Here is a 13431-nt window from a genome sequence, read left to right as displayed (position 1 = left end):
CACTTGTTCTTTGGTAGCTCGTACGGAGGATCCATGTCGAGTCCTTCATTTAATTTCATATTTCACATTTTCCCGGTCTGGCTGTGTTTACTGCTATACTCTGTCATGTTGAGCAGGTTGGTTTTTGCCACTCAGTCTGACTTAGAGGGGCGTGGCCTGGGGGGAAGTGACATATGTGCATACCCTCTATATGCAGTGTCATGTGCGTCACAATAAGCGTCCGTGTGAAACACAACAGTGGAACCAATGTTTAATGGCAACGAAATAAAGGAAACAAAGCTGCAATTCAGGAAAATTGTAATTGGATGTTTTTTGTTTTTTTTTAATCTATTTGAATCGATTAATCAATCATTTCAGCTGCAGTTTCAACAAAGCAGGGAAAAGCCAGTTGATTTGATGTTTTTATCAGTATAACCTGTACACTAACTCTCACAGGTGACTATTTTCAACATGTTTGTTTGATCCTTTCTTTAATCTTTGGGAAGGTAAAGACAACCATAAACTAGTTTTTTTTTTTTCTTTTACGTGTACTGTTTGACAATCTGACTATAAATTAGTGACGTTTGATGCATAACATGGAAAAAAAGGCGTCTTCTCACTACATTATGAAAGCTCATCAGGGCAGCCTGTTTCCTCTATATACATGTTCATCCAAAGCCACAGGTTACACAGGCAACAGGTTGTGCGTCATCAGCTTCTTTCCAACAGGTCTGGCAAAGTTAGATCATGCAGATGTGCTTATGTAATTTCATTAAAAGTAGCTCTGTAGCTGCAAAATCACATGATGTGATCGAGCAGAATCACAATTGAAACTTGTTTGTTTTCATTTTGACAGTAGGATGGTTAGATAATGGTGTCCCATGAGGCAGTATATTCACATTTAGGCTGCTGTGCATTTGTTGTGCATGACCTCAGAGTCGTTCAGTTCACGTAATAAGTAAAAGCTGTCGTTCAGTTCAGTTTATTTTGAATACGCAACAAAACAAAGAAAGTAATCCTAGTGTAGTTCTCCTTAGAAATAAAACAGATTGAGAGAAAACATGAAAAACTTACACATATACTGTACATGAAAACAAAATATGACTTCATTTGCATATTCAAGGTCAAGTTATTTATAGCACATTTAAAACAACGCAGAGTGCCCAAAGTGCAGGACAAATCTGCAAATACAAGATAGAATAAAACTAGTAAAATAAGAATAAATACAAGATCTACTAAAACTGATAAAGTCAGATTCACAGTAATAAGATAAATAGCATCTAAAACACAACCAGAAGATAAAGCATTTAAGTACAAATGGGAAACTTTGCAGAAATTGAGTTTGACCATCTCACAATGTGACGATAGCTACTGCTACAACGTGCATCAACTTAACAATCAATAGGAATTCAACATGAAACAACACCCCAGTTTAGTAATGACTCATGTAGAATCTAATGTTAAACCCAACGCTTCTGTTGCAAAATTGGTTTTCCCAGCTGTCCTTGCATCATCTTTATACCACTTTTATAGCAGTGCAGTCATATCGCTATTACACAAACTGTAATCCATTACAGATTACTTGTTACTGTTATTTAAAATATTACTGTCTTAGAATTGTAATGCGTTACATGACTCCTGTATTACTTTTGAGTTACATACAGAGCCTTGTCATAAATGGTGCGTATGCAGTAACCCACCCCCATACAAGCGATAGGAGAGCCTTGGGATGCATAAATGTGTGGATGGACAGCTCAGTAAGTAATGCTACGGTCTATGATGTTTGAATACCAGCAGGAACGCTTGCATTTTATTCAACATTTTACAGATTCAAACAGGAGGCGTGGCACCGAGGACGCCAGTAGATGAATAAGCAATCGATGAAGAATTCTAAGTAGCCATAGAATCGTTAATTTACCTTGTCATTGCTGATGACAGGATCATGCTAACTAGCTTCTTAAAGCAGGGTTAGGGTTAGTAATGAGCATACGTCCATGTGGACACTGGACTGTCTTCTGCCGTCTGCACCCATTGGCTGAACACCAACAGGAAATAGAACTGTACAGACACATTTTTGATTCCTTAAAGCACAGGTATCAAACACATGGCCCGTGGGCCAAAACTGGCCCGCCAAGGGGTCAAATTGGGCCCACTGGATGAATTTGTTACATGTAAAAATTACACTGAACATATTGACAATCAGTGGTGTTAAATCATTTTAGTCCAGGTTCCACATATAGACAGTATGATCTAAAGTGGGTTGAACCAGTAAAATAAACTTTAATCTTTGTTTTAGTGTAAAAAAAAAAAAAAAAAAAGTGAAAATTAAATGAAAATGTTGACATTTACAAACTGTCCTTTCACAAAAAATGTGAAGAACCTGAAAAAGTAGAAACAGGCTGAAATGTCTGAAGAAAAGTAAGTGCAATTGTACCACAATTTTGTCTTTTATTAAATGTTTTGTGCATTTGTAGATCCACTGTGATCCGTAAGTTGTAATGCACATGAGTAAACGATAAACTGAGGCAGAATATTGTTGAAATTGTAATTCCTTTTTTTTTTTTTTTTAAAGAAATTTTAGGTTGTTCATGTTAGTCACATTTTTAAGGAAACTTTGTAGATGTATACATTTACATAATATAATTTTGCTTAACATTATTTTTCTGGTCTGGCCCACTTCAGATCATATTAGCCTGAATGTGGCCCCTGAACTAAAGTGAGTTTGACACCCCTGCCTTAAGGTCTCACTGTCGCAACATGATATTATGACTTGGGCAAATATACATGCACCTTTTAATTGGCGTTAATTGACGTGTTATCTGCATTATAAGCCTTCAGCGTGTATGTTCACACCACATCAAATACCACACACTGAGGTTTAGGGTTATGGTTAGGATTAAGGCCCCCACAGAGTCAGGTGTGCTTGACTCCATGGACGTCCACATGTACTCAAAGTGGACCCAAAGCAGACGTCCACTCCAAGGTTATTATCATGAATGAAAACTAACGAAATGACGAAAAGTAGAATTGAAAAAACATTTTCGTTAACCGAAATAAATAAAAACTATAATTAAAAGAAAAAATGATAACTGACTGAAACTGTATTGTGTGTTTACAAAACTAACTAAAACATATAGAAAATATGGATAAAATTCCCTTCATTTTCATCTTTGTCAGTGTCGGACTGATATGAAATCGATTTATTTTACTTGAGCAATTTTAGCTGTTGGCACCATACGATATTTAACGGCCTGTCACTTCTCCTCACTTGTCGTTTAGAGTCAGCTTTTCATCCCCACTCTACCTGGAAACATGGAGACTAAAGTTGGGAGAAAGCAGCAGAGTCCTGTCTGGGATTTATGTGAATACAACAACAAGGAAGATAAAACATATGAAAAAACTAAAAGTAAAACTAAGCATTAAAAAAAAATAAAAATTAATAAAAACTAGCAAACCTGCTCTAAAAACTAATTAAAACTAACTGAATTAGAGAAAAAAGTCAAAACTCAATAAAACTAAACTACAGTCTACTCTCGTTATACCGCCAACTTCTGTTCACGGCCAAATTGGCGGTATAGTGAAAATGGCGTTACAACGGGTTGCGTCCATAATGTGCATGTCTTTACTATATGATGTCTATGCTGCCTCCGTTAACCCGTTCTAATTGCGTTTCTAAATAAATCTTGATTCTGTTATGTTGTAAGGGATCATTTAAAGTGGGGAAACATTTTAAGCATTATTATACCATGTCGGGAAATGACACCCCATCATCTTGAGGCTTTGGCTTAATCCCACGTCCTCTTCCCGACATCCTGATCTACTGAGTGTTCTGCGATAAATGAACGGTGGCCATTCCGTAGACCTACTCGTAGCTTGTCGCGATCAGCGTCTGGCGCGTTTGTTTCAGTGCATTGTTAAAATTTCTGTGTACTCGATGGCAATCACGCTGGCGGTATAACGGTCGGGAAATCAATGGTATAAGTGTTGTTTGTGCATGGAACTGGGCTGGCGGATGGCGATAGGCGGAAATGGCGGTATAACGGCGGGCGGTTTAACGAGAGTAGACTGTATAATGAAAAATCCAATACTAGTATAACCGTGGTCCACATGAGACGTACGTGCAAAGCTCAATTTTTACGACCACATAGACTCTGCGTACGCATACTCTGTGTTACACAATACACTGCTCAGCGGGAAGTCTTCACATCGACCTGTTTTAAATATGAAATTGGTACGCTTAACTATGAAACCTTAAACGACCGCAGACAGTGTGTGCGGAGTCTGTGCCACTCACAATATGCACACAGCACACTCGACTCTATGGGAGCCTCTAGGGCAGTGGTTCCCAACTGTTTTTGGCTCTTGACCCCATTTTAATATCACAATTTTCTGGCGACCCCAGACATTCAAAATGGAAACTTTTTTTTTTGTTACAAAAATTAATTTGTTTTTGATCATGTAATAGTTTGCTATACTATGTTGCAAATAAATGTTAATTTTAGATGACATTTAGTCTATATAATGTATCATGGGTGGAGGCAGAAAAGCCAGGTGTAGATTACTGCACAAAGTGAGAATTTTATTTTCCTTGGTCAGGATATGTACAGTCAGTCCAGCTTGGATTTACAAGGCTGACAATTAATACTGAACAAACAAGAACTCAAACTATGAATTATGAAAGAGCTGCAGCATCTGAAACTGACCATAATGAACATTTGACAGATAAACAGAACCACAGTGCTTCAGGTTCAGACTCACAGTTTGTCATGTCGTTTATGGATTGGGATTGTCTCTGTCAACTCACCATATGTTTTTTATTAGTAAGTTTTTTATTTTTATCAATTACTTGAAATTCCAGGCGACCCCACGTGGGGTCCCGACCCCAAGGTTGAAAAACGCTGCTTTAGTGTTAGGGGTTAGGGTAATGGGAACTGGAGATCTTGGCATAAACTGACACACGATCGAATGGTGTTAAATAACAGGCGAAAGGACGAAAATGTGTATGTATAGCACGCTAAATGCCATAAAAAGTACAACACAATTTCATGAGATCAGTCTCCACGGTCTGGCTGTTTTGTTTTGTTTTTCATTTGAGCAATTAAATTATGGATGAAAAGTGTGTTGTAATGCAACCGCTATTGAACATGTATCAAGTTAAATATTACTGGAAATTGATCAGTAATGCTTTAAACTACTGCGTTACAGCAAAAAGTCATCTGTTACTGTAATGCATTACTTTTGTAACGCGTTACTCCCAACACTGCTAAACAACATTCTGTTACATTTTATCCATATGTTTACCCGTGTGGAGGCAGAAGGTGGTCTCATCTCACACCAAATGTCTTCGATCCCCGGTGGAGCGCAGCTGTTGAGTAAACCCATTAAATGAACTGGAGTCATTTTTCCACAGTTTGTACTCGGCTTAAATAAATATCCTCATGAAATAGATTGTTTTGGATCATTAACTGTACAATATTCTGACATAAAACGAGTTCTCAGGAGGGAAAATGCAGCTCCTCTGTCATGATTGGTTCATTTTCGATGTTAATCCTCCAGTGACATGCACTCCCATCCTGAGTCTGTATGAAGCCTTTGTGTTTACAGAGGACTCCAGTTGGACTCATGCGTGGTTGTAGGGCTATAACTCTTTTTACATTAGAGCACAAATGTCTGAAGGCTCGGCCCCCGAGACGCACTACACATAACTGGAAACAAAACAAACGGGGAATTCATCAGTCTGTTTATCCAGCACTCATTCAGTAATACACAAGTCTGGTTCAATTCAGGGAGATTTGTTTTCATGAAAATGACTTAACCAAGATATTCTTTCTTTTTTTTTTCTTCTTTATTATCTTCTTTTTTTATTTTCTTTAATATTTTCTGACATAAGGATCAATCAAACAGCCTTTGTTACCTCTGATTGAGTCTTTCTGTCTGTCTTTCAGCAGGATTACATAAAAACTACTAACACATTTTGGAGCAAATGCAGCAAAATGGGTAGATCCTGCAGTTTGTTTGTTTTTTATTATTATTACAGCATCATGCATGTAATGGATTAGAGGACTGTGGCGTTGGACACATTCACTCTCAGGCTGAGCTTATAGATTGATAATGTAGAATTCAAAGTCATTCTAAATGAATGGGAAGAGGATAAATCTGGATATAGATGTTTTTCTAACTCAGGGGTGTCAAACATATGGCCTGGGGGCTAAAACTGGCCCGCCAAAGGGTCCACGAGATGAATTTGTGAAATGCATAAATTGCACTGAAGGTATTACCAATCAATCATTTTTTTTGTCTCAAGTGGGTTAAAATATTATCATATTATCATAATCACCTACTAATAATAACTCTTTTCCTCTTTGTTTTAGTGTAAAGGCATAATATTGTTTTTCTCAAGAATTTTCAGGTTGTTTGTAGTTACCTCCGCCAAGGAGGTTATGTTTTTGCCAGGGTTTGTTTGTTTGTTTGTTTGTTTGTCTGTCCGTTAGTGTGCAACATAACTCAAAAAGTTATGGACAGATTTGGATGAAATTTTCAGGGTTTGTTGGAAATGGGATAAGGAAGAAATTATTAAATTTTGGTGGTGTTCGGGGGTGGTGGTGGTGGGGGGGGGGGGCACTGATCAGCCTTGGCGGAGGTCTGCGCTCTCCGAGTGCTTCTAGTTGTTCATGTTATGCACATTTTTTTTTTTAAAAGGAGGGATATTTTGCTTTTTTAAATGGAATTATGCATTTTCAAACATTTCCCTGTGGTCTACATAAACTGTAAATGCTATGCTTGGGTCTGAATTCTTCATTAATTCAACTCCACAGGTCCATCTTTAACCCTAATGACTAATGAGTAATGACACCAGAAAGGTGGTTTTGAGCGCTGGCCCTTTAAATGCACATGAGCCACTTCAGGCCACGCCCTCTCCAGATTGTTGGCTGTGCTGCTCTGTCCAGTTCAACCAACAACTGAACATTTTAGGTAATCGGCTCGAAGTTTGGACATATTTTCAGTTTTTACTACAACCGCTGCTGCTGACAAACAATTATGTCGTACTCGGAGAAACATTTGTCGGAAGTCTTGACCTTATATGTGCAAATGTTGTAATGTAACTAGTTATAGACGCAACAAATTAGGAAGGAATTAAAACAGGTTGTAGAAATCCACTCGATTTTTTTGCCAAAATAAATATAAAAATAACTTTGCAGCACCTGGAGGGTTCAAATTCAAACTTTATGAACTATTAGAGTCCAAATATACAAATAAATGAACCAAAGACTTAAAAAAGTGGGTTTAGCAAAATATGAGCCCTTTAAAGGATAGTTTGTATGTGCAAACATTTTCATCATGTAATTTTACTTTTTCCACTGTTATTATTTTTTTGGTCTGGCCTGCATGAGATTATATTGGACTGAACTAAAATGAGTTTGACACCCCTGTTTGAGATGCTTTTAAGGAACATTGTTGTTATGCTTTTAATACCTTTTAAATTATTGATGGAGTTTTATATGCATGTTCTTTGTTTAGTGGTTTCTGTATGGTGTTAGAACTGACTGTTATTGTGTTTCGTGTATATTTTTAGTGTGCGTCTATGGCTGTGAGTTCTGTTTTGTGTAACGTCTGCTGGTGCCGTCTTGGCCAGGACGCTCTTGCAAAATATTTTTAATCTCAACAAGCTTCTTTTCTTGGATAAATAAAGGTTAAATAAAAAATCCCAAAAATGTAATCATACTACAGATTGATGAGACAGAATCTTATTTGCATTTGCTCTAGTTTCACTGGTTAACAGTCAGCACATGATACTTTAAACAGCCACTGGTGACTCAAATCATCTACTGATATAAAATGTGTAATATCTGTTGATCCACTAATCCTGTCAACACATGTAAATAATTGGTGTAAAATACAGTTTGTCATCTTTTCATGGTCATCAGATATGACCCATTTGGACGTTCAGAGGCTCTGTAGTTACCATGGAAACACCTTCATCTTCTACAACACAGGTGTCAAACATGCGGCCCGGGGGCCAAAACCAGCCCGCCACAGGGTCCAATCCGGCCCATAGGATGAATTTGTGAAATGCAAAAATTACACTCAAGATATTAACAGTCAATCCTTTTACTTTAGGGGCCATATTAAGCCCTACTTTAGTCTCAAGTGGTTCAGATTAGTAAAATACTACCATAAAAAATAATTCCAAATTTTTCCTCTGTTTTACTGTAAAAAAGTGAAATCACATGAAAATATGTAAATTTACAAACTCGCCTTTCAGAAAAAATATGAAAAACCTGAAATGTCCAAAGAGAAGTAAGTGCAATTTTGCTAATATTCTGCCATTTACTAAAATATTTTGTGTATTTGCAGATCCATTGCGATCTGTAAGTTGTAATGCGCATTTACAAGTGATAAGCAGAGGCAAAATATAGTTAAAATTGCCCTTATTTTTCTTCATAAATTTCAGTTTTTTCATGGTTGTTCGTGTTACTCACATTTTTAAAAGGACAGTTTATAGATGTAAACATTTCCATAATGTAATTTTACTTTATTAACTATAAAATACATTGAAATGTTGGGAGTTGGCATTATTTATATATTATTATGTTATTATTTAACTGGTCCGGCCCACTTCAGATCATATTGGGAGGATATGGCCCCTGAACTAAAATGAGTTTGACACCCCTGTTCTACAACATTGATTCACCAGTAAAACCCATGTACTTCGATAAATGACAGTTGTTGGAGACAAGGTTATTATCGTTAACGAAAACTAACGAAATAATGAAAACTAAAATTGAAAAAATATTTCGTTAACTGAAATAAATAAAAACTCGAATTAAAAGAAAAAAACAATAACTAGCTGAAACTGTATTGTGTGCTTACAAAACCAACTAAAACGTATAAAAAATTATGGATAAAATTCCCTTCGTTTTCATCTTTGTCAATGTTGATATCGGATAGAACATGTGAACATTTCCTCTAAGATCAGCGGTATAAAAGAGGTATAGAAGTTGGGAGGCCAACAGTGAAAGTATGGAAAGTTTCAGTTTCACGTAAGTGACGTTGTGTATGGATCACCCCTCCCAACCTGCTATTGGGAATTTATACATCCTACTGTACATATGTTTGTGTCTCTGCTCAGTCAATGAGCTGCCCTAACCCCACCCCCAAATAAAGTGTTCAGGGTAAACCGCTGATCCACACCTCACTAATGTCTTTGAATAGGATGGTGAGGAAAATAAAATGTATGAAAAAACTGAAACTAATACTAAAACTAAACTAAACTAAAATTAAGCATTCAGAAAAAAACGACAACTAATAAAAACTAACAAACCTGCTCTAAAAACTAATTAAAACTAACTGAATTAGAGAAAAAAAAGTCAAAACTAAATAAAACTAAACTATAATGAAAAATCCAAAACTATTATAACCCTGGTTGGAGACGCTTATTTTTACATTCAGTTAATGATAGATTTTACTGGAAAAGTCACTTTTTCTTAAGTTTTCTCTGTTTTTGATATAATAACCCTCAACTGTAATATCAGAATGGTGATTAAAGTACATGAACAGGGAATTAAATATAGGAAAATACCTGATTTTCACTGAAAAAGTGCAAAATACAGATGATAATACGATAATAAATGGTGATAAATCACTTCAGAAAGGTTAAAGAGAAAGATAAATTCATTTGGGAACTACCACAGAAGTAGCCCTGGGTCTTTATGGGTTAAATGTACTGTGGGCTCTCAGTAAGTGCATCATGTGCTGCTCCATTCCTGAGTTAATTTGTAACTCCTCAGTGCACCAGCAAAAGGAAAACCCAGTAGTTTTGAAATATTACTGTCTCCAAGTGCTGACCCATGGAATGGCTTGCAAACATACACAGGGCCAGTAGTGTGTGTAGAGCCCAGTGTAATTAAAGGGTGCTATAGTGTTGGCAGGACTGAGGTGAAGTTTGTCCCACTGACTCAAGGGATATTTCAGGAGGTGTGCTTAAGTGACAGAGTTGTGAGGAATGTTCCAGCAAGACTCTGAATCTTCCTTATTAGCAGGGACGCTGGGGTTACTGTGTTTACAATTGCTCCCCTTGTTCATGTGGGGACTTGTTTGTTGGTTTATTTATTTTTAATCACTGGCACACCAAAGCAAAAGTTTATATCAGCGCAGTGGAAGAGATTATTTCTGTGTGATATTTGGCTACATCTACATCCTATGAGTGATTCATGTCTAAAATAAATCCATCTCCAAGCGAGAATAGCTAGTCTCTGCACCTCGACTGCAGATTTTAATCACTGAGCCTGTTTACGTGACCGTAAAAGGCTGATAACTGGGAGGAATCGGATAATTGTAATAATCGGATCTGATGCGTTTACATGCGCTTGGAATAATACGAAATACGATAATCGAAAAAACCCTGGTTTAGATGCTCCAGTCCATTATCGGAGTGTGTACGTACAGTGATGGTAGACTTGGGACCAATCCCAATTCAGCCCTTGGCCCCTCCTCCTTACCCCTCCCCCTTGGCCCTCCCCCTTACTCCTACCCCTTGACCCTTACCCCTACCCCTTGGCCCTCCCCTTTACCCATCCCCCTTGGCCCTCCCCCTTATCCCTCCTCCTTGTCCCTCCCCCTTACTCCTACCCCTTGGCCCTCCCCTTTACCCCTCCCCCTTGGCCCTCCCCTAACCCCTCCCCCTTGGCCCTCCCCCTTACCCCTATCCTTACCCCTACTCCTTGGCCCTCCCCCTACCCCTTTGCCCATCCCCTTACCCCTACTCCTTGGCCCTCCCCCTTATCCCTACCCTTTGGCCCTTGCACTTGGCACTACCCCTTGAAACAGATTTGCAAGGGCTAGGGGTTGAAACATTCCCCTATGAAATGGGGGAATCCTTCGAGACGTGTTACATCATCATCAGTCATCGATGTCGCTATAAACAGATGCGACAACTTTGTTTCCGAAATAATTCCCCAGGCCGTCAGCAGCTGTAACCACCTCTGTTGCGTGGGCTTTGGTCATCTTTTTACAGCTATCAACCACAAACTGCAGAAATACGATCTATAACACATTGAAACAGCATTAAACGTTCAATCAAATGATTAAGTTGTTTACGAAGAAAATACGTGCCATAAAAGTAGCCCTGGGTCTTTATGGGTTAAAATATGCCTTTTCATTCCATTCCTACTGCTTTTGAATGGCGTTTGTCACTTTCCTCTGCTTTAATATCTGTATGTGTCCTCTTCCTGCAGTGGTGATCATGTGCATGGGAGCAGACAGAATACGAGACATCATGTTGGCCGCCCACAGACAACAGCTGACCAACGGAAATCACTTGTTCTTTAACGTCGAACTCTTCAATTCCTCATCTTATGGTAAAGTTAGCGTTATAATATTTTTTTAATAACAGCCAAGTAATTTTAATAGTTTGACATGTAATTGCACCATGTTCAGACTGGAATAGGCCTGAAATATGAAAGCTTATTTTTAGTATCTACAGTGTTTTTGTTTTTTGTTTTCACTGAATATAAATGAAATTACTATTGATGTTGATACTGAACATCTGATCGACCAAAATGGGTTTAAAAAAAGGTATAAAGACAGTGTTGCCCTGTCTGTTCTTCAGCTTAACTTCTCTAACTGACTTTAAAGGAAAACATAAAACTGTGCATCTAAACGCTGCTTCATTTCCTCATTTCCGCAAATATTTGAATCTGAATTCATAGGATTTCATTGAGGAAAAAGAGCTCTGCAGCCCTGAGCAATTAGGAGTTTGTTTTATACGTGTAAATGCATATGTTATATACAGGGTGTCCCATAAGTCTCCATACATAGGAAAAATAAACGTTTCTTGACATAAACCATTTTTATTTATATAATATGCTCTATATGACTGCCATTTTGTCGGGAATACATTTCAATGCGTGTCCTCCACTGCTGAAGAACTAGAAAGAAGAAATATAAAGAAATACATGTTAGAACCATATGTATTATGTCTCCTATGAATGGAGACTTATGGGACACGCTGTACAGTAAAATAATCAATTAAGAGACAGTAGACCAGGGGTGTCAAACTCATTTTGGTTTAGGGGCCATATTTAGCCCAATTTGATCTCAAGCGGGCCAGACCAGTAAAATAATGACTTAATAACCTATAAATAATGACAAATCCAAGTTTTTCTTTTTGTTTTAGTACAAAAAACCACAATTAAATTATGAAAATATTTACATTTTACAAAAAAGATGTGAAAAACCTGAAAAACTTACATTTCATTTGAAAAATTAGTACAATTTTAACAATATTATGCCTCGACATATTATTTATACATGTACATTACACACAATGTTACATGAACATTTGGTAAAAGGCAGAATATTGTGAAAATTTTGGAGTTTGGAACTAAAATTTGAACAATTTCTACAATATTACATCTCTTATTATTAACACAACTACAGATCACAGTGGATCCATAAATGCACAAAACATTTAGTAACAGGCAGAAGATTGTTAAAATTGCACTTTTCAGGTTGTTCATCTTTGTTTTTATTCATGTATTTATTTGCATTTTATTGTAAAAGAATAGTTTTGTAAATGTAAATATTTTCACAGTGTAATCTTTTTTTTTTTTTTTTCACTTAAATTTTTTCCACATAATTTTTCACAAAGAAAATGTGTCGTTGTCATTATTTATGGGTTATTGTGTTGTTATTTTTACTGTAGATCACATTGGTCTGTATGTGGAACCTGAACCAAAATGATTTGGACAACCTTGACTGTTCAGGTTAATTTTTGCATTTTCATCCCGCGGGCTGGAATTTAACCTTTGGCGGGCCAGATTTGGCCCCCGGGCCGCATGTTTGACACCTGTGCAGTAGACCATATTTACATTGGAGTCATTTTCCTCTAACATCACTTAAATGCTCTCAGGATGATGTCACACTGCCATGGTCATGTCAGGTCCAAGCAAAAGCAGTCAGAATGCAGTTTAACAGACTCACTGCACCATTTCAGAGGTCAGATAACCTGCTCTGAACATATTAGATAATACTGTTCATGTAGATCAGGGATGTCAAAATCATTTTAGTTCAGGTTTCACGTTCAGCCCAATATGATCTCAAGTGGGTCAGACCAGAAACATAATTAATTACAGTGGAAAAACTAAAATTACATTTGTCACATTTTTTTAAATCATTTTTTTAATTATTTATTTTCATTGTGCATCTCCAAAAGTACAATACAAAAAAAAGAAAGAAATTCACATTTTATGATACAAGATTTTGTGACATGCAAAGTATAATCCCGCCCCCCCCCCCAAAAAAAAAAACCGATGGCGACCCCCATACCAACGCAACCTGGATCTCAAAATGCGAAAACCACTAATAAAAACAAGTACATGTACGTATATAGATGAAAATTGATATGATTTGCAGATGTAAACAGATAGGTGACCAGGATAGTCCTAGACAATT

At 37.2% G+C, this 13431-nt stretch overlaps 1 protein-coding gene across 1 annotated transcript in view; it reads left to right on the top strand.

Moving 5' to 3' along the window:
* npr3 (natriuretic peptide receptor 3) overlaps window positions 1-13431 on the top strand; it is a 57584-nt gene that overhangs the window by 27257 nt on the left and 16896 nt on the right. The window contains exon 2 of the mRNA XM_030144499.1: window positions 11214-11336. Within this exon, the coding sequence (XP_030000359.1) occupies window positions 11214-11336 (123 nt within the window). The remainder of the gene's footprint in view (window positions 1-11213; window positions 11337-13431) is intronic.

This window comes from Sphaeramia orbicularis, chromosome 9, assembly GCF_902148855.1.
Source record: "Sphaeramia orbicularis chromosome 9, fSphaOr1.1, whole genome shotgun sequence".
Taxonomy (NCBI): domain Eukaryota; kingdom Metazoa; phylum Chordata; class Actinopteri; order Kurtiformes; family Apogonidae; genus Sphaeramia; species Sphaeramia orbicularis.
Note: the sequence above shows the minus strand (reverse complement) of the source record. Positions and strands in the feature narration are given on the sequence as shown.